This window comes from Prionailurus bengalensis, chromosome E1 (assembly GCF_016509475.1).
Source record: "Prionailurus bengalensis isolate Pbe53 chromosome E1, Fcat_Pben_1.1_paternal_pri, whole genome shotgun sequence".
NCBI classification, from domain to species: domain Eukaryota; kingdom Metazoa; phylum Chordata; class Mammalia; order Carnivora; family Felidae; genus Prionailurus; species Prionailurus bengalensis.
Window position 1 is genome coordinate 40,000,109 of NC_057347.1, and position 23,328 is coordinate 40,023,436.

General features: G+C 53.5%; 2 protein-coding genes across 2 annotated transcripts; both read right to left on the reverse strand.

The window, feature by feature from the left end:
- Positions 1 to 1,960: 1,960 nt before the first annotated feature.
- KRT32 (keratin 32) lies at positions 1,961 to 10,109 on the reverse strand. The gene is made up of 7 exons (XM_043584443.1): positions 8,263 to 10,109; positions 7,506 to 7,588; positions 7,171 to 7,327; positions 5,726 to 5,887; positions 5,519 to 5,644; positions 4,584 to 4,804; positions 1,961 to 2,388 (listed from the first exon to the last, which is right to left on the reverse strand). The coding sequence occupies exons 1-7, from the start codon at positions 8,728 to 8,730 to the stop codon at positions 2,259 to 2,261; spliced, it is 1,347 nt and encodes a 448-aa protein (XP_043440378.1). The 5' UTR covers positions 8,731 to 10,109; the 3' UTR covers positions 1,961 to 2,258.
- Positions 10,110 to 14,461: 4,352 nt separating this feature from the next.
- Positions 14,462 to 22,744, reverse strand: KRT35 (keratin 35). The gene is made up of 9 exons (XM_043584442.1): positions 22,627 to 22,744; positions 19,182 to 19,255; positions 17,929 to 18,709; positions 16,989 to 17,071; positions 16,637 to 16,793; positions 16,341 to 16,502; positions 15,903 to 16,028; positions 15,255 to 15,475; positions 14,462 to 14,965 (listed from the first exon to the last, which is right to left on the reverse strand). Exons 3-9 carry the CDS (start codon positions 18,397 to 18,399, stop codon positions 14,818 to 14,820), a joined length of 1,368 nt encoding a protein of 455 aa, XP_043440377.1. The 5' UTR covers positions 18,400 to 18,709; positions 19,182 to 19,255; positions 22,627 to 22,744; the 3' UTR covers positions 14,462 to 14,817.
- Positions 22,745 to 23,328: the final 584 nt, after the last annotated feature.

The window sequence follows — 23,328 nt, forward strand, 5'->3', positions numbered from 1 at the left end:
GGTTCTGTTCAGTCTATTGTGTTTATCAAGCTAAGCACATTCTAGACAAATTTGCACAGGGACTGAAATTAAGAGGGATTGCCAGTTTGTACTCAGTTATGAGAATATCCACATGGCCAGAAGCTCCTCTCTCTTGGCATTCCAGATCACCGAAATGCTACCCTCACCTCCCCACTCAGGAACCACAGCTGGCTAAGCAGTGTGTTTGTGTCTCCCATCAGGCTCACAGCCTCGCCTGCCAAGCCTGCATGCCGGATCCTGTCCCGAGAGCCCCAGGCGGCTCCAGGAGCCAATTCACTTCTCATCATTTCTTGGCAAGTCCAGAGGGCAGATCTTTAATAGAAACGTCACCTCAGCTCATTAAAGAAGAACAGTGTGTTTAGAAGTTGAGGTTCAGAAAGGTGTATAAGATTCCTGTTTCTGGCCCTTTCCTCTTAATCCACCATGGCCAGTCTTGCCAAGTCAGGTCCTCTGCTGAGCCTCTCAGATTGAGCCCTAATTTTTTCCTTCCCACTGTCACAGCCTGAGCTGAGGCCCCATTAGCTTCTTCCACATACTGGTTATCAGCTCTGTCCCTGCCCCTCAGCCATCTTTTTTATACTCCTCGGTGAAACTTTCTAAAAGGCCACTCCGGCCATGCCATCCTTGGGCTCAGAACCTACAGCAGCCCTCCCACAGCTTTCTGGATGGAGTCCAGGCTCCATCAGAGATACCTGGGGCCTCCCCGTGGTCTGACACCTTCCTACCACATGAGATTTATTCCCACCAACCTTCCACAGGGACCCGCTGCTCTAGCCAGCAAGGCCACTCAAGGCGTCTGGAGCCAGACCTTGGCTTCCACGCAGGCCCCACGTGCCTCTACCTCTTTTTTGCTCAGTAGACATTCAGGCCCATCTCAAATGCCACCAGCTGCAGGAAGCCTTCCCTGCTCTCCCCAGGCCAGTACTTTGTCCCAGCCTGTGTTAGCATGTGCTCTTTCTAGGTAGCAATTTGCCATGTAGTGGAGTGCTTCGAATAAGTGCTTCAGGGCACACAGCTGGACCTGGGTTCGAATTTTGGTCCTTGCATGTAACTTTGGGCAACTGACTAACCCATTCTGCACTCCTCGGTTTTCCATTTCTAAAATGGACATGAGGCCTCCCTTACACGGTGGTTGTGCAAGCCGCATAGGCCGGTCTATACAATGTGCTCGGCACGGTACCACGTGCACCATATGTGCTCAGGAAGTGGTAGTCATGGTTATTATTATTTACACTGGCCCCAGCTCCGTCGCCAATCATAGGCTTCCGGACAGTGGGGATCACTGGCATTTTTTTTTTTTGGTAGCCCCTCCCTGCACAGAGCTGTAGTTTGCAAATACGAGGACTCAGAATTCGAATTGCTTGATTTATCCCTGGGGCCTAACAGCCTATACTGAGTCCTGGGTCCACTACATACTAGTTGGATGACCTTTGGGCAAGTTTCTTAACCTCTCTGGCTCTCAGCTTCCTCATTTACAAAGGGGAGAAATAATGGTACCTTTTTTCACAAGTTGTTGCAATGTTTAAATGGGGCACTAAGGAAGTATCCGGGGGATGACCCTGGGGGTATCTACATGTAAGTAGGCCATTAGTGAAGACTTTTTGAATGAATGAATGAATGATCCCATTGTAACAGCTGTAATGAGGTGGGGAGGTGGGGTCATAACAGTATTCTTCTCAATTACAGTAGTTTGGCGTAGGTTTCAGGCATAATTATCTCCCTCTTCTCTTTATTCCTTTATGACTTGGCTCTGGACAGATTGCCTGGCTCTAACTGGCTTATGGCATGCGGGCCTTTCTAGCGAATGCCTCCCAAGCCTCCGTGGAAACAGACGAGGCCCAAAAATAAGTATAGAATTTGGCCACTTTCCTCTTGAGCCCAACTGAGTAGAACTGGCTGGTGGATACAGCAGCAAAGGTGACAAATAGAGAAAGATGCGTTTGCAGGGCCACTGGATGAGGCTTTATTCGCCAGTTTACTAACAGCACGTGCCCTTGAGGCAGCACAGACAACCAGAAACATCAGCCAAGAGAACAGTCTGGCTGTGGAAGTGAGAGGCAGTTTTCCAAGACGTGGGGGCCCGGGGCGCCCCCTGCAGATCCGAGCATGTAGCACACAGCCCACCTCCCAGCTGGAGGGCTTCCTTGCTGACCACTGAATGGGGGTCAGACTCCGCCTGAGGAGGCTCCAGCCTCCCAGCTCCGGTCTGTCCAGGATCCACCGACCCTGAGGGACTTTCAGTAGCGCACCTGAGGACAGGGCACACAAGGCACGCAGACGGTGCGCGGCACACAGATGGTGCGGGGCACGCTGGGGGAAGGTGCACAAGGGGGACAGGAGGGAGTGGAGCACGGGTTACAGGGCAACCTGCGGAAGACAGGCACAGGGGGCAGGATTAGAGAAAAGCCCAAGGCAGCAACTAGTGCGTGGCTCTGCCCCCAGATGCCTCGCAAACTCACCCGCTGCTCACCTTCTCCACTCGGCTTCCCAAATCCCACCTCCGTCATCTTTGCCTGTGTAACCCTTAACTGGCCTCCCCAGCCCCACCCCGGCCCCTCCTAACCACTGTCAGCTTCGTGGCCAGAGTGATCTTCCACAGGCATATAAGTATGCCACTCCCTGCCTAAAACGTTCGGTGGCTCCCATTTGGGCCAGGATGGAGAGCAGCTTCCTTCAACTCAACTGTCACATCCTCCTTGAAGCCGTCCATGATCTCTCTGTGTCAAATCCCCCAACGGTACCGTGTGCCCCCTCCCAGAGTGATGTGTTATTGTCCTGTTACGGTCTGTCTCCCTATTAAACAGTGAGGTCAGCAGCCGTGTATGCATGCACATCCTGCATACCTGGCCTGGAGCAGGCACTTAATAAGAATGTGTTGGATAAGGTGAACTCAGTAATTAAAACAGAAGGAAGACATGGCAAAAGGAGAAAGGATGATCTCAGAGACCGACAGGTGTGGGCTCAAAACCAGAAACCACAGCCTGGACAGTAGATGGGAACCAAACAGCCCAGAAACTGGACAGGGAGCCCAGGGACCATATCCAGCCTGAAATATGTTTTGTGTGGCCAGCACCATATTCTTTTCTCATTTGTTGAAAATGTTTAAAAATCAGAAGAATTTAACATTTAAAAGACATCTAGATTCCCAGTTTCTCGTGAGCAATCAGAAGATCCAACCATACTGGATGTGCCTCTCACACGGTAGAAATGGTCCTCATCAGGGGTGGCGCCCTCGCCGGAGTAGACATCGCTCTTTGGTTCCCCAGAGTCCCACCGTGACCCACGTCACACATGTGCATCAGCACCCTGTTCCTTGAAAAGCATTTGATTTTGCAACCCTTGCCCCAGAGGGTGAAACTGAATGACAGACAAGCAAAGCTGAACGTGGACCAAGAAACCGCCTACAAGGAGCGCCTGGGTGGCTCAGTCAGTTGAGCATCCGACTTCAGCTCAGGTCATGATCTCACAGTTCATGGGTTCAAGCCCCACGTCGGGCTCTGTGCTGACAGGTCAGAACCTGGAGCCTGTTTCCAATCCTGTGTCTCCCTCTCTCTCTGCCTCTCCCCTGCTCATGCTCTGTCTCTCTCTGTTTCTCAAAACATAAGATAAAATGTTTAAACAAATCTTTTTAAACAAAAAAAAGAAACTGTCTACAACAGTAATCAGCCCAGCAGGTGTCCACGGGCCCGAGGTATCCTGTGCCCAGGTGACCGCCAGGCCTTGCTGAGTGCCTGCCCCACCCGGATTCCGACTCTCCCCACTGCTCACATGACCAGGATCTCCTGGACAGTTTCCCTGCCTGGACCCTCTTCCCTCTACTTCCTGCAACCACCTGTGCCGTCTTCCTGAAGAACAGCTTTGAGCTTTCACTGACTCACTCAGGAAACATTTACTAAGCATCTACTACATGCCAGGCGCAGGAGATAAAAATAGTTTCTACGATCTCTGAGTTCTAGATGATTGCCATCTCACTGGGGAGATAGGCCGTTAAGCAAACTCTATCATTTCCTCCTCAAAACAAAACAAAACAAAACAAAAAATGAGGGCATCCCACTGCCTATTAAATAAGGTCCTCCCTCCCCAGCATGGCCTTTATGGTTCCCCATGAACGGGCCCCACTGCCCTCTTGTGTCTTCCTTCCTTCCCGCCATAGCCCAATCACATTAAGCCACCTATCGGTCCTCTCGAGTGCAGAAAAATCTTTCCCCCAAGTATGATCTCCAGTTGCCCGTCTCCCTAACCAGACAGAAACAACCTGAGAGCAGATGCCTCGTCATCATCTGTCTCCACATCCCTAATGGCACCGGGTACATGGGAAGCCCTTGGAAGGAGTTTGCTGACTTGGGAAGGAACACAGTGGCCTCCAGTGGGCCAGGTTTGGGATGGCAGCATGAACACCTGCCTGACTTTCTTTGGACCATACCAGCTTCCTAACTGCTTCTTAATCACGACAGGGCTCTATCTCCTGGGTAAGCCCTTGTAGCCTTCTCCTAGAGCCTCCTATAGCCTTCTCCAAACCCATGTTTGCACCCATGTGTACAGCCTCAGCTGGGCCCACTCACTTGCAGTCCTCGCTCTCCAGCAGGCCCCGGTACGTGTTGATCTCGCCCTCCAGCCGGGCCCGCACGTCCAGCAGCACCTGGTACTCCTGGTTCTGCCGCTCCAGGTCACAGCGGATCTCGGCCAGCTGGGCCTCCACGTTGCTGATCAGGCACTGCATCTGGGCCAGCTGGGAGCTGTAGCGCGCCTCGGTCTCCGCCAGGGTGTTTTCGAGAGAGTCCCTCTACGGCAAAAGGAAAGACACAGTAGCTGAGGAGCAGACCTATTCTCCTGGTTCAGAAAGAACCAAGAAAAGCCAGGTCTCTCTTTGGGGTTGGGAATGACCCCCTCCCTACCTAAGTCACTGTGGAAACTGAGGCCCAGGAAGGTTGAATGACTTGTTCAAGCTTAAGCAGCTGGCAGGTAACAGACTGGGATGTGAACCCAGGTCCCCGTGACCCTAAACCCCTTATTCCTTCTTCAGCCTCGGTCTGGCTTCAGACTTTGGATCTGAGGTTCCCCAGGCTCCTCCCCGACAGCATCGTCAAGATCTGTGGCCTTCAGCCCTGGCTGTGCTTTGAAGTCACATGAGCGCCTTTAAAAGATCCTTGTGCCCGGCCCCCACCTCCAGAGACTCTGATTTCACTCATCCAGAGAGGAACTAAGCATGGGGAGTTTTTAAAACTCCAGTAGGAAGCCTGCGTTTAGAAGGTTCAGACCAAGCAGAGAACACGCCTTCCTGGGGAGTTGTGTTTGACAGTTGTCCACCTAACCCATGTCAGGGTTGAGACAAGCCCCTTTGATCTCTGGGATGGGTCTTGGGAGCAACCTCAGCCTAGGAGAGGTCAGCTGGGCAAACGTCCGTGGTGGCTGAATCGGGGCCCCCTCCCCCCGCCTGGATGCCGGCACCTAAGCGCATTTGCCGCCTGGGATCCAGAGACCACCCGGCGGCACCCACCAGGCTGTGCTGGGCCTGCAGCTCGATCTCCAGCGTGTTGACCGTTCGTCTCAGATCGATGATGTCCGACTGGTAGCTCTGAAGCTGCTCGGAGCTCGTGGCCACCTGCTGATTGAGCTCCTCCATCTGCAAAGGGGGAGACAGGAGAAGGGCAGGAGAGCCTTCTCAGGGACCCTAGGGAGGCCGGCCCACCTGCGAGAGGCCCACCTGCATGTTGAACCATTCCTCCACGTCCCTGAGGTTGGTCTCCACCACAGTCTCATACTGACACCGCATCTCCTCCAGCATCCTGTTCAGGTCCACGGGCGGTGCAGCGTCGACCTCGATATTAAGGCGGTCCCCCAGCTGGCACCGGAGGGCACTGACTTCCTGAAAAGGCACGAGTGTGAGGTCACGTGATCCCACTCACCACCCCAGGGAGACACAAAATGGTGGGACGAAAGATGCTAGGATGTCTATGTTAGAGGGGCCCCTTGAGGCTTGCCGTCCACTCTGCGGAAGCTTGTGGTCTTCCAGCTCCGACCGGATGTTCCCATGATGGCGGCAGGGCTCCATCACACTTCCTGTCACTTTGGCAGAAGCCAAGATCAATGCCAGGGTTTGTCTGATCTCCTCGGGCCAGAATGGGAAACCCATGCCCCCGTATTCCCAGCCACCCTCCCGGCCTGTGTTCGTCTGGGAGGGAGGACAACAGGAGCCTGGCTTCACTTGGTTCAAGGCCTGAGTGAGAGCAGACGCCTCCCCAGGCTTGGCTGCCAAAGAGAGAAAGTTGTCTCAGAAGCTGCCCGAGTGTGCGATAATGCCTCATTAGTGGCCTCTTGGTGCCGTTCCCAGTTCTCTGATTTAAGTAGGATGAGTCAGGCACCTTAGGGCACCCAGTGAGTACATGGTGACTGATTGTTACTTTGCATTTAAGCCTAAGGAAACCCAGCCAGGATTCAGAGGCACTTGCTCTTTCAAATCCCAACTCAAGAGGTTGAGAGTCAACGCAGAGAAGGTGGAGGGTGGGGGGCGTGGCACCAGAGGTCCGGTGGTCTATGCAGCACACAGGTGCCCAGGCGGGAGCGATCTCCCTCCGCGGACGTGCCGGAGATGAGGAGGAAGGTCAGAAAATAAAGTGTCGACCGATGGATTTTGGATTAAGTATATTATATGCAAACAGGAGCAAAGAAGGACAGGATGGGGTCAGAAGAAAGAAAAACACTGCAGTTGACTCTCCCTTGGAAGAGCCCCAGCGGCCGAGCCTTCCGGAGAGGGACAGGCCATTCCATGTGAGCTCTGGAACACAACCCCCTCTGGGCCTCAGGCACCACTCTGCCCCCAGAAAGTGATTCTCATGAGAAAAACACAAGCATCTGGCAGTCACACAAGACCAGGAAATGCAGAAGAGAAGGTTGCTTGCATTTCTGAGCAGGGAGCAAGTGACGGGTGTTTCACACCCATGACCTCATGGAATGCTTGCAGTAGCCCCGTGTCATCGCGCTGCTCCGTTTTACAGGTGAGGAGGCTCAGAAAGGTTCAGTGAGTTGGGCAAGTCACAGAAACAGCACACAGCAAGCCTGGGAATTTCAACCCAAGTCTGTCCAACCCAAAACCTCACGTGCTTCCCATTCCGCTTCCCGGGGCCACGTCAGCTTGATTTTAGGGCTCACCTCCTCGTGGTTCTTCTTGAGGCACAGCAGCTCCTCCTTCAGGGACTCCACCTGGGCCTCCAGGTCGGCCTTGCACAGGGTCAGCTCGTCCAGGATCCTGCGCAGGCCGTTGGTGTCGGCCTCCACCAGCTGCCGCATGGCCAGTTCCGTCTCGTACCTGCACAGGGACAGGGTCAGCAACCGAGGGCTGAAACTGAATACAGCACTCAGGGAAGACCCGCAGCTACTGGCACTTTTCCAACCCTCCCTGAAACTCACGGAGAGCTGCCCCCAAAGATGTGCGGGGAGGTGGGGGGGGGAGAGGGGGTACCCCACCATCCCCGGGCCAGACTCACTTGGTCCTAAAGTCATCGGCGGCCAGCTTGGCGTTATCGATGTGCACGACCATCCTGGCGTTCTCTGCCTTGGTGCACAGAACCTGGGGGCCAAGGCACAAGAGGGGGTGCGTTCAGAATAAGAAGGAAAAAGAGCCCAGAGGAAAAGCTGGTGGCTGAAGGGACTCAGCAGCCTGGTGACCATCCCTGCAGGAGCCCCTCTTCTCTGGGACTCTGGGGAATATTTGGTGAACTGCTAGTCCTTGGAGAACTACTAGGATTTATATTTGAAGCCCCTAGGTTCTTCATAAATCCAAACGCCCCACTTTGGTCGCAGTGAACAACGTGGAAGGAAACGTCGTTAAGTCCGAAGTCCTTCGTGAAACAGGCAGATCCTTAACAAGCGCTAACATTGACTAAAAACTCACCGTGTGCCAGAGGCTGTGTTAAACACTTCACGTGCATCAACTCATGGAATCCTCTGGACAGACCCCTTAGGTGCGAACCATTACTACAACCAGTTTACCGATGAGGACACTGGGGCCTAGGGAAGGGAAGGCCCCCCTCCCAAAGCCACAAAGTGGTAGAACTGAGTCTAGATCCCAGACCTCTTTCCATGTTAAGGACTCTAGCTGAGCCCTCAAACTGTGAGACAGTCCTATGCCCTGGGGAAGTCTCTTTCCCCTGAATGAGGCTTAATAAGCTAATGAGATTCAACTCTGGAGCTCCAGGCCTTCCGGTTGCCTTCCCGGTGAGTCCTTTCACCGTTTGCCCTCACCTTCTGCTGGAGCTCCTCGATGGTCCTGAAATAAGACTGGTAGTCAGGACACAGGGTGGGCACTTGAGACTGGCAGGCCTCTTGGATCTTGCTCTCCAGCTCCGCGTTCTCCCGCTCCAGCTGGCGCACCTTCTCCAGGTAGTTGGCCAGGCGGTCGTTCAGGAACTGCATGGTCTCCTTCTCGTTGCCATTGAACGTCCCTTCACAGTACCAGCTGCAGGTGCCCATGGAACTGGCGATACCACTGGCTGGCCGGCAGCTGCTGGGCCAGCAGGAGCTGGATAGGTAGGTCTTGGAGAGGCAGCTGGCTGGCCGGTAGGTGGTGGGCGTGCAGACAGAAGGCACGTATGTCATGGGCTGGCAGACGTAACCGAGGCACAGCTCGGGCCGGCAGCTCATGCTGCTGGAGCAGACAGAGGGGGGCCGCGGGCAGCTCTTGATGGAAGCTGGTGAGCAGTTGGATACCATGTCAGGGAGGCCCCTTTGCAGCGACAGCTACCTGGATTGTCGGTGTCCACAGACCCCATCCTGCTCGGGCCTTTTTATACCCCTGGAATGAGGGGGCTCACGCTAGAAAGTCACCATGGGGTGGTGTGGATGTTTATACACAGCCCCAGAGGAAGCTGCTAATTAATTTATAATTTGGTTTCCAAAAAGGAACTCCTTTCCTTGTAAAAGAGGCTAAGCTAGTCATTTGGCTAAAGCAGGACTCTGGGCTCCTGTCATTGATCACCAGGGGAGAGCTTCAGGACACATCTTCAAAGGATCGGCTGTGGGCTTGGGCCCTCATTACCCGGGCGGGGCCACCCGGACACCACAGCACCTGGCCCTGTGCCGCCAATGCCCGCTGCGCCCCCGCCCGCTCGGGCCCTGAGAAAGGGCCGCAGTTCCGTGGGGTAGCTCTTCCTTTTAATGAGAGCATTCCCTGTGGGAAGAGGCCTGCCCCTTAAGGAGGAAATGTGTGGGTGCCAGAAGTTTCACCGATACTGGCAGTGCTATAAATCGAAGGAGCTGGGAAACAGAACCTCAGAGCCTTCTAAAGCTGCATCACCGCCCTACCTAGGGGGAGAAGTGATCTCAGGGAAGAGAGATCCAGACAGAACCTGAGACCCAGACAGAAAGCCTAAGAATCAGGGGCATCTTTTCAGCTGGATGCTACTAAGAAAGAGAGACGTGGGGATCCCGCTCTCGGGAAAGTGTCGTGATCATCCCGGTGGGGCAGACGCTCTATCTTGAGCATCTCTGGATCTTCCCTTCGTGAATCACCGCCCCCATAGACAGAGATGTCGAGAGTTCATGACTGTTAAAAGGACAGGGGTGGACAGGCTGGAACAGGCTCTACTTTCGCTTTCTACAACGCAGGGCTCCCCGCGGGACCTCAGAGATGGGAGGCAGTGTGAATCAGCTCCCTGGAGAAGTGGCACCCTGCGGCCCTGGTGTGAGCTAAGCCAGGGGACTGGAGCAGGCGTCTCCAATTATAGAAGCCTCGGGTATTCCTTAAGAAAGCGACAGGCAAGACCAGTGGTTTCCTGTCCTGCCTGCGATACCCGTGGGCTCAGACACTTCACGTTTAACCTATGGGTGTTACATGGCCACTTTTTATTCATTAATCCTCAATATAACACTGGGGTGTGAGTGCTTGTCTTTTTCTTTCATATATTTCTAGAAGTATTGGCGAAAGGGTAGGGAAGGGAAAATGCCACTCAGCCCTGTTCCCTGAAATCTGTTGCTTGAGAGAAGTCAAGATCGAGAATGCTACATAGAGCCAGTGATCTGGCTGCAATACGCACCAATAAATAGGCAAGAACGGCTTTGGTCTATGGGAGGAAGGCAAGAAACAAGGCTGACAATTCGGTTTTAAAAAGTCTTCAAATAAAAAGAAGAATTCTTGAGTTTTTAAATTTTTTTTTCAACGTTTATTTATTTTTGGGACAGGAGAGACAGAGCATGAACGGGGGAGGGGCAGAGAGAGAGGGAGACACAGAATCGGAAACAGGCTCCAGGCTCTGAGCCATCAGCCCAGAGCCTGACGCGGGGCTCGAACTCACGGACCGCGAGATCGTGACCTGGCTGAAGTCGGACGCTTAACCAACTGCGCCACCCAGGCGCCCCTAGAATTCTTGAGTTTTTAAAAAAAAGATAGAGATGTTACCTTCTAATTTACTGTGTGACCTCGGGAAAATTGCTTTACCTCTCTGGGTTTCCATTTCCTCATGCATATCGAAAGGGTTAGACTAAATCATCTCTCAGCTAGAATTCCTGCACCAACCATCAATTCCAGGTCCTTTGTCTGGATGAGCTATTTAGAGAAGACAGTAGCATCAGATGGGAGGAGGTATGATGGCGATACCAACCAAATGGAATGAGGCGCATTGGACCAGTCTTCAAAATCATAACTAGCATTTATTGAATCTATGCAAATACCAGGCGCTGTGCTGGGTGCTTGGCATTAATTTGCCCACTTAATCCTCATCCAGAAAAACTGTAAAAAATTATTATTGTAATAAAGTATAGCAGTGGCTCTCAAAATGTGGCCTCCAGACCAGCAGCATCAGCATCGCTCAGGAACATGTTAGAAATGCAATTCCTGGGGGCGCCTGGGTGGTTTAGTCAGTTAAGCGTCTGACTCTTGATTTCAGCTCGGGTCACGATCTCACTGTTTGTAAGATCGAGCCCCGCGTCGGGCTCTGTGCTGACAGAGCTCTCCCTCTGTCTCTGCCCCTCCACTGCTCACACTCTTGCTCGCTCTCTCTCAAAAATAAATAAACATTAAAAAAATAAATAAATAAAGGTAGGTGGGATGCATGCAGGGGTCTGGCCCAAGACTGTCTCCATTCTTTGAAAAACCAGAATGATTCCAGACAAAAGATTATAAAAGCTGAATTTAGGTAGCTCTACCATCCAACAAGCCAGTTTGGGGGCACCTGGGTGGCTCAGTTGCTTGGACCTCTGACCCAGTTTTGGTCATGATCTCACCGTTCATGGGTTCAAGCCCCACATTGGGCTCTCCGCTGACTGTGCGGAGCCTGCTTCGGATTCTCTCCCTCCGTCTCCCTCTGCCTCTCTCTCTCTCTCTCTCTTTCTCTGCCTCTCTCTCTCAAAATAAATATATAAACTTAAAAAAAAAAAAAGCCGGTTTGCCAACCCGCCCATACACACAGCACTTTCCATCAGCTTTTTAGTGTCATGTCTTCAAATATAAGCGGAAGGATCACCAGACGTTTGAGAGAAGTTTCCAGCATCGCAAAGAGAGACAAAACAAAACAAGCCAACAAACAAATTGCTGAAGAGGAAACTGGGGGAGACTGAGGCAAGGCAGAATTTAAGACAATCTATTAATACATACGTACGTGTGTGTATGTTTTTTAATAACCTCAGGGATAAAAATGGCAGTCTTGAGACAGTGTTATGGAAGAGGAACAGAGAACAGCAAAAACATAACTCTTTGAAATTAAAACTATGGGAACTGAAATTTAAACTTCAGTGCGGGTGTTTGAAATTAAAGGAGAGAGTAAAGTCGGAGCTGAGGAATAGTCAAAAAAGTACAGTTCAGGAATCCGCTAGCCCTCAGGGTGACGTCAGAGCTGCCCTGAGCTCCCAACTGCTTTGCCAAAAGGCCCTCCCGTTAATGGAGGAGCCCTCAATCCTGGCTGCACCCCAGAATCACTCGGGGAGCTTTCTTTTTTTTGTTGTTTTTTTTTTTTTAATTTTTTTTTTTTAACGTTTATTTATTTTTGGGACAGAGAGAGACAGAGCATGAACGGGGGAGGGGCAGAGAGAGAGGGAGACACAGAATCGGAAACAGGCTCCAGGCTCCGAGCCATCAGCCCAGAGCCTGACGCGGGGCTCGAACTCACGGACCGCGAGATCGTGACCTGGCTGAAGTCGGACGCTTAACCGACTGCGCCACCCAGGCGCCCCACTCGGGGAGCTTTCTAATATCCCAACACCAGGCCATATCCCAGACCAACTAAGTCAGGATAGCTGGGGGTCAGACCACACATCCCTTATGCCCCCCAGGTCATTGCAATGTGCGGCCAACGTTGAGAATCTCTGACCTAATGGATTCAGCATTATATTCAAAGTTGAAGTAACTAATAATAAGGAATAAATAAATAATAGTAAGTGGCAAGGCTACGCAGGATCTGGTTCTCTCCATCTGGGGAGGGGAATTCAGATGGGTTTGGAAGGGGTTTGTACCACAAGGAATGTCCTAAAGAGGACGTGTGGCTGATGGTAAACGGAGTTACCTGGAGCCTGTGCGCTCGAGACAGCGCCCACGCATTGCTTGCTAACTGTGGCTCCCCTATGCCCGACTTTCTTCCGAGTCAGAAAAAATAATAAGTCATGGATCTGCCTCTCCACCTCGGCTGCTAGGCGTTGCTGCTTGGAACAAAAGCTCAGAAATGAAACTCCGGGCAGGGAGAATGTAGACGCCCACCCTCACAGCGATCCAGGCCTCCAGCTAGCATAGACAGTCAACAACACGAGCCGTTTTCCAAGGCCCGGCAAAGGCTCGGCAAAGCAGGACGGACCTTATAGTACAGTAAGTGTCGTGGCCTCTGTTTTACTGATGAGGAAACTGAGGCTCGGCAAGGGGCTGCCCTGTGCCAAAGCTCCCACTGGCGGTAAGTGGCGGGGTCGGGATATGAACCCCAGGTCAGTCTGACTCCACGTTCAGAGCCCAATTTCATCACACTAACGCCAAGGCCCCTTCGCCGGGCCTCATCCTGCCACTGAGGCAGGGAGTGGGTGCCCTTGCTTTCCCATCCCAAGGCCTCCCTCTGACGAGGGTCAGTCCTGCTCCTGGCACCTGACACACTGTCCAGCCCAGGGAGGCACCCAGTAAAGACGTGTTGAATAAACTGAATGATCACGGGACCATCAGCCTCTTCGGGGGGCTGAGCCTCAACAAAAGCAGCCAAGGTGTTCCAAGAAGGCCAACATGGGGGTGGTCAGGATTCCAGGAGTCAGGGGGCTGGGAGACACCAAAGCCCCGGGCCCTCCTTTACAGGGGGTTAGAAAGGGGCGACTCTAGGGGCACCTGGGTGGCTCAGTCGGTTGAGCATCTGACTTCAGCTCAGGCCATGATTCACAGTTTGTGAGTTCAGGCCCCACATCGGGCTCTGTGCTGACAGCTCAGAGCCTGGAGCCTGCTTCAGATTCTGTGTCTCCCTCTCTCTCTGCCCCTCCCCTGCTCTCTCTCTCTCTCTCTCTCTCTGAAACAAATATTTTTTAAAAAATTTAAAAAAAAGAGGGGATAACTCTGAAGTAGAATCAGGATGAATTATACCAGGCCCTCTTAAGAGGTGGGGGTCTCAGGCCCACCTTCGTCAGCATCTTTCCCCAATCAGTTCTCCACCTCCCGTGCTATTACAACTCTCTAAACGTCGCTAACATTTCATAGTGGTGCTGTTGGCATCTTATGAATAGCACAGGGCTGTCTGGAGAAACCGGCCTTCCTTTCTGCCTGAGAAAGTTTTACCTTCGTCTCCATTTCCCATTGGGATCCACGGAGCTTGGAATTTACCTGGTCTGGACATAAATGAGAGCCTTTGGGCCAAGATGCTGGGAGGGCCCACTGCCATGCGGAAATGCTCTGAGGCCCAAAGGTGCTGCGTGTGGTAACAGGTTCCAAAGGCACACAGCACATGATGAGCCTCTTATGGACAAGAATCTCTAAATCGTGGGTGGAAGTCACAAAGGCGGGCTCACTCTCCCATCTCCTGCTTTTAATGGGGTGTGGGTTTTTAGGGTGCTTGCTGGACCGGGGGGGCTGTGGGAAAGTTCTGCAGCGGAAGAAAGAAACGAAAGTCCCCTGGGTGCGGGATTTACATGTTGCTGCTCTTATGAGAACGCCAGACATGAAATGAAAAGCAGCCTAAGATGCTTCACACCGCACTGGCCTTGGCTTTATCCTCCCTCCTCTGGGATGTAGTCTCCTGAATAGACTAAGAAGGGTAGTGGGAAGGGGCTGGTAACACGGGTCACCACATCAGAACCTTGGAGAAGCATCTTCTTCATCAGGAAGGCAGAGCAGCTGAGCAAGAAACCCCACTGTACACCCTTATCCACCCCAAACAGGGTCACAGGGGCCCTGTCATCCCCAGGGTCATACATGGTCAAACAGCCCTATTTGTCAGCCCAGGGGTCAGCCCTCTTCACCCAGCAGAGACACAAAACAACGATACCAACGTGGTGCCAGTCAGGCGTCGAGAGCCAAAGCAAATGCACTTTATTATTCTGCCCACACAAGCCCTCTATTGTATTTCAGAACCCACTAAAAGAGCGCCCAGAAGGAAAACCTGACCCAGGAGGCAGCCTGAGAACACAGAGCCTGGCTGGCACCCATTGAAATGATGAGGAGTTGAGGCTTTCGGGGGTGACCAGCCTTAATGACAGGCTTTGAGAGACTTTGAGGCATGTATTTGCAGTGAGACCGCTCAGGGCCAGGCCCCAGGGCCCTGGGCTCCGCACAGAGAGAGGGGATTGGGTTTTAGGGTTAGGGTTGAAAAGAGGCCAAGCCTAAGCCCTGGAGACAATGGCCAGTCACTCTCAGAACCGGCCCCCCGGGCAGGGCACACAGATGGGGCGGGGGCTGCAGGTTGTGCGGACAGCGCCCGGACCACAGGGGGCCGCAGGAAGACAGGGGAGGCAGGCCTTGGAAGGCGAGTGGTCAGGAGCACACGGGTTACAGGGCAGCCTAAGAGGAAGAAAAAGTTCCGATTACTATGATTTCCCAGTTCCTGTTTTCAGTAACTCAGAGCACCTTAAAAATCACCTAGTCCTACCCCCCGGTTTTATCAATGGGGAGACAGAGTCCCAGAGAGAAAAAGGACTTGCCAGGGTCACGTGATGAGTTTATAATAAGACCAGAACTAAAGCCCCAGGGCTCCTGCCTCCAAATACCGGGCCCTTCCCAGGCACCGTGCCGTCTCCCCAGATTTTGCAGACCGCATTCGGAAGACGGGGGAGCCTGCGGCGCCACTCACTTGCAGTCCTCGCTCTCCAGCAGGCCCCGGTATGTGTTGATCTCGCCCTCCAGCCGGGCCCGCACGTCCAGCAGCACCTGGTACTCCTGGTTCTGCCGCTCCAGGTCAGCCCGGATCTCAGCCAACTGGGCCTCCACGTTGCTGATCAGGCACTGCATCTGGGCCAGCTGGGAGCTGTAGCGTGCCTCGGTCTCCGCCAGGGTGGATTCCAAAGCATCTCTCTGTGAGGACAAGGATTGGGGAGGGAAGACAAAGGTGGGAGGTCCAAGAAGGAGCAGGGAATCACTTTGAGCCAGGATGCACCACCACTGGGCATCTCATTTGAGGTAGCCAATGAGCCCCCGTAGCCCCCCTGATCTGGAGAGTAGCTCCCCTATTAACAACACCTCCGAGTAACTGACAATTGCTCAGAATGAATCTACAAGAGCTGCTGCCAGGACATGTCGGTTGCTATAGGTCTCCTGTGTTTTACCTCTGGGACATTTGTGAATGGGGGCTAGGACCTCATTCCCTCTACACAGAAAGTCCCTGATGCTTAAGACCTTGAACCCCTGGAGCCTGCCTGTGTGTTCAGAGCATGGAAGCCCAGGGGGCTCATGTGCTGCTGGGTTTGGTCCCCCAGCAGCCTTGCTCAAGGCCCGGGCTCACCATGCTCTGCTGGGCCTGCAGCTCGATCTCCAGGGCGTTGACCGTGCGTCTCAGCTCGATGATCTCCGCCTGGCAGGACTGCAGCTGCTCCGAGCTGGACACCACCTGCTGGTTCAGCTCCTCCGTCTGAAACATACACACATAGGACCTGGTCAGGAACGTCGGGACTCAGCTTCATGAAGAGGTCTACAGAGGCCACACAGAATCATGAGCCAAGAAGGACCTTCCAGAACACCAGTCCATCCCCTTCATTTCATCCCCATTTCAGTAACGTCCCTGAGGACATTATTGCTTAGAGGACAGCAACCTGCCCAACGTGCATAGTGAGGTCGAAACAGAGCTGGGGCTCAGACTCAGCTTCTTCGTTCAGAGCCCCAAGGTCAATTCTGTTTGACCCACCTTGTGTCTCCGTTGCACTGACTGTTTCCAGGCACGTACCTGGGTGTTGAACCATTCTTCAGCATCACGGCGGTTATTCTCCACCAGGGTCTCATACTGGCATCTCATCTCATCCAGAACACGGTTCAGGTCAACAGGCGGGGCAGCGTCCACCTCGACATTGAGCCGGTCACCAAGCTGGCACCGAAGTGAGTTCACTTCCTGTGGCACAGATCAGGGTCAGCACTAACTTTCCCAGCTGGCTGCCTCGCTCACCCTCCTCCCCTGTGCCTACCTGCTCCCGATGTGCACGTTCTTCCCCATGCCCACCTGCCCACCTCCTCCCCTGTGCTCACCTCCTCGTGGTTCTTCTTGAGGCATAGCAGCTCCTCCTTCAGGGACTCCACCTGGGCCTCCAGGTCGGCCTTGCACAGGGTCAGATCGTCCAGGATCCTGCGCAGGCCGTTCATGTCTGACTCCACCAGCTGCCGCATGGACAGCTCCGTCTCGTACCTGGCAGGCGCATAACAGGGTGCCTGAAGCTACGTCTCCTTTTATGTCCAAGTCAGATCCCACCCCAGGCTGGCCTGGTTCTGTGTGTCCCATCTTAATGCCTCAGCGACTTTAGTGCCGCCAAAACCCTGAGTCCTGGCCTCACCCATGTCCATTTCTACCAGCCCCCAGCTGAGGAGCCAGCAGAACACTCACTTGGTTCTGAAGTCGTCTGCGGCCAGCTTGGCGTTGTCGATCTGCACCACGAGCCTGGCGTTCTCTGCCTTGGTGCACAGGGTCTGGGGCAATAGAGAAGTGACATCAGGGCAAGGAAGGACATTCTGTCAGCTGGAGCTCCCCAAAGCTGCCAAGGGCCACCTCTGGAGGGAGTCAGCCATCCCGGGACTCCGGGCAGCTGAGGCTCCTTGAAGGCTTATTACGGGCACGCAGAGGGGGTCAGAGAAGGAAGCCTCGGCAGCCTCTGAGACCCGTAACCTGGCTTGGACAGGGGCAGATGGGGAAAGGCTCCAGCAAAGACTGGCGTGGTGGCTGCCTCTTGTCTTCCTGTCTCCAGACCACTGGGAGCTCAGGGCGGGTCATGAACAACAGCGTACTCTGTGATTCCTTGGTCACAAATGGTCCCTCCCAGGAAGCAGCTGGGACTTTCAGGGGATGTGGGCTGGGCAAGAAGGAAACATCTGACGGGCCCTTTCTTCCCTGAGTTCTTTATAGAAAACCTGATGTGCACCAAACAAATCAAGTCCAAGCCCCTCACCTTAAAAAAAAAAAAAAAAAAAAAAAAAGAAGAAGAAATTAAAACTCAAAGAGGTAGGCCGTGCTAGCAAAGGTTACACAGTCCGTCAGTTCACAGAGCCTGCGTTCAAACTCTGGCTCCACCAACTGCCCGCTGGACCACCCAGAATAAGTCACTTAACCAGCCTCGGCTTCAGTTGTTCTCTTCTGTAAAATGGGCTAACGATACCTCTCTCATCAGATGACGGGGAGGAGCAAATGAGGCCACAGATGTGAACATGCCCTGCGACCTCTCTCAAGTACCCCGTGGGAGCAGGGCTACCGCCACAGCTGCGCTGGCTTCCCCGTCCAGTGCTGGTGACAGCAGACTCCCGGGCAGCCAAAGCCACTCTGGACGTCTCACCTTCTTCTGGAGCTCCTCGATGGTCCGGAAGTAGGACTGGTAGTCGGGGCACAGGTAGGGCACCTGCTGCTCACACCACTCCCGGATGCGGCTCTCCAGGCTGGCGTTGTCCCGCTCCAGCTGGCGCACCTTCTCCAGGTAGCTGGCCAGGCGGTCATTCAGGGACTGCATGGTCTCCTTCTCGCTGCCGGCGAGGACGCCTTCCCCGAACCAGCCCCCGCCCACGCTGGAGCTGGTGGCAAAGCCTCCGTACGGGAGGCAGAGAGCGGGCAGGCAGCTGGCCGCCCTGCAGCCGCTCCGGCCCAGCCCCACGGAGCACGCAGAGAAGCTCCGGGCCCCGGGGGAGAGGCTGGGGAGCTTGCAGGAGCCACTGGAGTACATTGCGGACACGCGAGCGGAGCCCCCGCCGGCCCCTCCCGGGCCCTTGAGAGACCCCGAAGAGAAGCTGGCCTTCAGGCACTTGGAAGCCATTGACCTCAGCCGCCCAGACACGAGCGATCGGTCTTCGAGGCCAGGCGCCCCCCCAGTGTGGACAAGCAGCCCTTCACCCCGCGTTTATATCTCTGCCCCAGTGGGCGTTGGCCTTTACAAAGGGTTTTCTCCTCATTAAAGTTAATACCACTTTCTAGAAGAACCCCTCATTACCCTGTTATTTAGCTTCCCGTGAACGTTTTCCGGCCTCGTAAATCGGGAGCCCCGTTGAACTGGTGGCCACGACGAGACGTCTCCTCCGCCCCGTGTTGCCGGGAACACCAAGTATCCGTCAGTTCTTCAAAGGGGCCTGTCATCCGAGCCCAGACCTCATCAGCCTCCGCCTTAGGAGGTGTGGGAACCCACAGCCACGATCTTGACTTTCTCCAGCATTATCTCCTTTTATGGGCCCAAGGAAGTAGAGGAGGCCTCTGGGTTGGCCCCTGGATGTTGGAAAAGCAAGCCCGGCTGTTGCAGGAACAAAGACCTCGTGCCCAAGGAGACACAGAAGGCTCTAGAATGGCCCAGAAATGTGGCAATGGTGACCAACTATCCCAGTTTCCTCAGGACTGTTCTCGATTTAGTACTAAAAGCCCCATATCTCTGAGAACCCGTCAGTCCCCTGCAAAATGGGAGAGTTGGTCACCCCAGACAGAGCAGAGCCTTGGGGTGAGACCCCCACTCCCTCCCTCACCAGGAAATATGGCCAGTTGTATAGCCCTACCATCAGCCAAAACAACTAGAGGTCAGCCTACTGAGCGCCTGTCCATGGTCACACTTACCATGTGTAGGAAGGTATGTCTTCCCACACCCCGGCCAAAAAGTGGAGAAGCCTTTCTTTCTGGCTGCCTCGGGACTGAGGGGGAGAATGGAGACATGATTCACAGACCTCGTCAGAAGACACAGTCGGATCTTCAGAGTTTTATCTCTGCTGCAGGAGCTTTCTGAACTGATGTCCAGAAAGCTTGACTAGGGGTGGAGTGTATTTTTCCAGAACGTCCCATCTGCCAAGCAAGTGAGGCCTGGGAGAGGGTCTGGGAGCCGAGCCAGAGGGCAGGCGGAGCCCTGTGGGATTTGCCTTCCAGTCTGCCCTGTAGTTCGGGGCCCTGCCGACTCTTCTGGAGACATGTTTCACCTTCCCATCGGGAGAACGGCCGTGAGCTGAGCGCCAGCAGCCTTCCCGGTACATGGTCTCGCTTCACCCCCATGTTGCCCTGTGAGCCCAGGCTTGTCATCCCCACCTCAGAGCTGAGGAACCCAAGACCCAGGGATGATAAGAGCTTGCCAAAGTGCCACCACCTAGTGACCGTCAGAGCCAAGATGCCCTCTCCACCACACCACCCGCCTCTGCCTCTGCTGGGAACCCTTCCCGGGCTGCCAGGTACGGCTGGGCTCTGCAAAGGACAGAAAGAACGAATAGTGTGGGCTCCACAAGGGGATGACCAATAGCCTCTGGTGTCCCAGGAGAAGCAGCTCAGAAGCATGTGAACTCTGCGGGTTCCAATCCCAGTCCCAACATGTACCAACCGTGTGCTTGAATTTCTCCCCACCTCTCTCTGTTTCCTCCTCTGTAAAGTGGCAAGAAGATAACAACACCTACTTCCTAGGGCTGCTCTGAGGATTAAAAAGCAGAAACAGCACCTGCTCACGGGAAGTGCTCGGGAACGCCAACCGCTGTGATGGGCGGAGTCTTGCTGTGCTCAGACTGACAACGCTAAGAAGCTGTCACTAGGGAGTGTAGATGGGCTCTGAGCACCTAGGCCACCATCCCATAGGCCAGGTGCGTGCGTTTGGGGGCCCTCAGATATAGAACTCTCATGAGTCACCATGCCCTTCCCACACCCAGGAGCCTGGTGTGACCAGCACCCGCCCAGCACAGTTCCAGGGCCAGTTGGCTGCCTCACCTTCTCCTCCCTGGAAATCCATGCCTCAGTGCAAAGGACGCGGCTGAGCTAAGAGCCTGGATGAGCCTCCTCTGGTGTTCGGATCTCCCATCCATGTGAGCACAGGGCTCCACCCCAGCCTTGCTAAGCCTCCTGTGCTCTGGGCTCAAGGGCCATCCTGGATCCACAGGGCCCAGAGAAGCCACAGCAACAAAGGCCTGGGAAGCCCCACGCTGTTTATACCTGTGACCCTTGCAGGGGGGGGGGGGGGGGGGGGGGGCGGTCACATGGGTTCCTAGAAAGGGCTCCACACCTGTGCTGCCCGGAACGGGTTTGCCTCCCCGACACAGCCCTGTTAAAGGCAAGGCTGATGGCACTTAGTTCCTGCCAGGCCCCATGCTGAGCTCTCTCCAAGCATTCTCTCGTTCATTGCTCACAACAGTCTCAAGAGATTGGCATCGCCAGTATCCCCCATTTAGGAGATGAGTAAACTGAGACTTGGAATGTTTCAGAAGCCTACCCCGCTCCAGCCCAGCTTTGCCCTCCTGGCTCTGAACGCCCATGGCAGTGACTCGTGGTTGATCTGCTGGCCCTCCCTTCACTGATACCCTCCAATTGTCTCGTGTTTGAGCCGTGTCTTCCCAGGGAGACTGTTTTGGGGGCAAGGACAGACCTCCTCCTTCTTTTGAAATCTCTATAGTTCAAGCATGGAGCTAGGATCCCAGATGTCTCAGAATGAAAGAATAAATGAAAGGAAGAATGAATGAATGAATGAATGAGTGAATGAATGCTTGGCCCATGGTAAGTTGTGCTAAGTGAGAAAGAAAGGAAAGGATTTTGAGAGAAAAGGAACATTAAAAAGGGGGGCAGGGGGGATAAGGAAGGGAGGGGGAAAAAAGTGGGTAGGGAGCTGGGAGGGAAAAAAACACTTCCAAAGTCAGACTTACTATCCGTACTGTTATAGACGGGAAAACTGAGGCTCAGAGATTGGGCAGCTCTGTGTAGGGAGCTAACACTAACACTAACACTAACAAAGTGTTCTCTGGGCCAAAAGCCATTCTGCCAAAGGGAGACAGGCCCATAAGCCTATTCTGCGGCTAAAAATTCTTGATACGTTTTTTTAGATAATTTTATAAGACATATAAGTAATATTTTTAAAGCTATGAAGTAGCCTCTAAGTCATTCTGCTCTATTTCCATTCTTCCTCAGCATTCTTTTTACTAAAACGAAATCATGACCTAGAACGCCTTATCAGCAAGAACCAATCTTGTTAGTAAGTATCCTAATTACTTTTCGGACAGGACCTGTGCACCCCGCCAAGGTAGGGTCTGTGCTGTCCCCAGAACGTGCCGTGGGTGCACTTGGCCATACTTTAAAATACCTTTGCCCTCCTCCTTCCGGCTCTGCCCATCCTTCAAAGCTTCCATTAATTCCAAATCTCCCCTAAGCCCCCAGCTCTCAATGACCTCTCCCCATCCTGAGAACCCGAGAGCCTGCCCCACACCCACACCCGCCATGCCTGGTGCTGCATGGAGCGCAGGCGGCTGTCTCCCCAGCTGGACCATCAGCTTCTTGAGGACTGGAGGGCCCGTGACCCACCGTTTGATCCAGCTGCTTCCCCCGCACCCCCTCTTCTCCCTGGATGTTCCCCTGCATTAGCACTTTTTTCATGCATGAGGTGTTGGTTGATTAATTGATTGGAGCATGAGAAAGATAGCCAGATAGCAGCTCTGCAAGTATAAACAAGATGAGAACCACCTTGAAATAAAGGATTATGTTCACTCTGGAGGAATTTGATAAAATGTAATGTGTGATATCATCTCTCCCTTGGTGTCAAAAAAGAGCAATGACATAGGAGTCAAAAGGCCTGCAAGGGTGTCCTGTCTGCCCTTTACTGTGCCGGTGCCGGTCCCCAGCAGTGCTGAGCAAAAGTGCTGAGTTCTGGTTTCCACAGCAGTTAGTGATTTAAACTGGAACCCAGTTAAGTGTGGGTGTGAGGTCGAGGATAGGAGGGGTTCCTTAACCAGTGCAGATACTCTGCAATTTCTTTCTTTTTTTTAATTTTTTTAATGTTTATTTATTTTGGAGAGAGAGAGAAAGAGACAGAGCCCAAGCGGGGGAGGAGCAGAGAGAGAGGGAGACACAGAATACGAAGTAGGCTCCAGGCTCTGAGCTGTCAGCACCGAGCCCAACGCAGGGCTTGAACCCACCAACTCGAGATAATGACCTGAGTCCAAGTCCGACGCTTAACGGGTGTTATCAGTCAGGTTTCTCCAGAGAAACAGAACCAATAGGATGGAAAGAAAAAAAAAATGTATATATATATATATATATATGGACTCACGTAGTTGTGGAGAGGCTTGCAAATCTGAGATCCATAGGACAGGCTGGCAGCTGGAAACTCAGCAGTATCTCTGTGTTACACTCTTGGACTGAACCACCCAGGCGCCCTGATGCTCTGAAATGTCATAAACAGCTAGACAACGCTACATAAAGAAAGTGCCTACAGTGGCTCAGTCAGTTAAGCGACTGACTCTTTTTTTTTTTTAATGTTTAATTTTGAGAGAGAGAGAGAGAGAGAGAGAGAGACAGAGCGTGAGCAGGGGAGGGGCAGAGAGAGACAGAGACACAGAATCCGAAGCAGGCCCCAGGCTCTGAGCTGTCAGCACAAAGCCCAACACGGGGCTCGAATTCACCAATCGTGAGATCATGACCTGAGCCAAAGTCGGACGCTTAACCGACTGAGCCCCCCAGGTGCCCCAGTGACTGACTCTTGATTTCCGCTCAGGTCATGATCATGTGGTTGGGGGATTGAGCCCGCATTAGGCCCTTCACTGAGGGTGGAGACTGCTTGGGATTCTGTCTCTCCCTCTCTCTCTCTCTCTCTGTCCCTCACCCACTCGTGTTCTCTCTCTCTCTCTCTCTCTCTCTCTCAAAATAAACAAATAAACTTTACAAAAAGAAGAAAAGAAAGCACCTACAGCCACACAGGGCAGTCTGAGTGCCTGAGACAAGGCTGTGAGTGCACCCCATAAGCTGTAGAGGG

What these genes read in the sequence shown, in the direction of transcription:
- KRT32 (XM_043584443.1), bottom strand. Translation starts at nt 8,730, where the DNA reads ATGGTATCCAACTGCTCACCAGCTTCCATCAAGAGCTGCCCGCGGCCC. An exon ending in AGGAATGGTTCAACATGCAG is followed by an intron (nt 5,645 to 5,725) that starts GTGGGCCTCTCG and finishes CCCCCTTTGCAG; the next exon opens with ATGGAGGAGCTCAATCAGCA. An exon ending in CTGGAGAGCGAGGACTGCAA is followed by an intron (nt 2,389 to 4,583) that starts GTGAGTGGGCCC and finishes TGTCTTCCGCAG; the next exon opens with GTTGCCCTGTAACCCGTGCT.
- KRT35 (XM_043584442.1), bottom strand. Translation starts at nt 18,399, where the DNA reads ATGGCTTCCAAGTGCCTGAAGGCCAGCTTCTCTTCGGGGTCTCTCAAG. An exon ending in GCAGACGACTTCAGAACCAA is followed by an intron (nt 16,794 to 16,988) that starts GTGAGTGTTCTG and finishes TGCGCCTGCCAG; the next exon opens with GTACGAGACGGAGCTGTCCA. An exon ending in AAGAATGGTTCAACACCCAG is followed by an intron (nt 16,029 to 16,340) that starts GTACGTGCCTGG and finishes TGTATGTTTCAG; the next exon opens with ACGGAGGAGCTGAACCAGCA.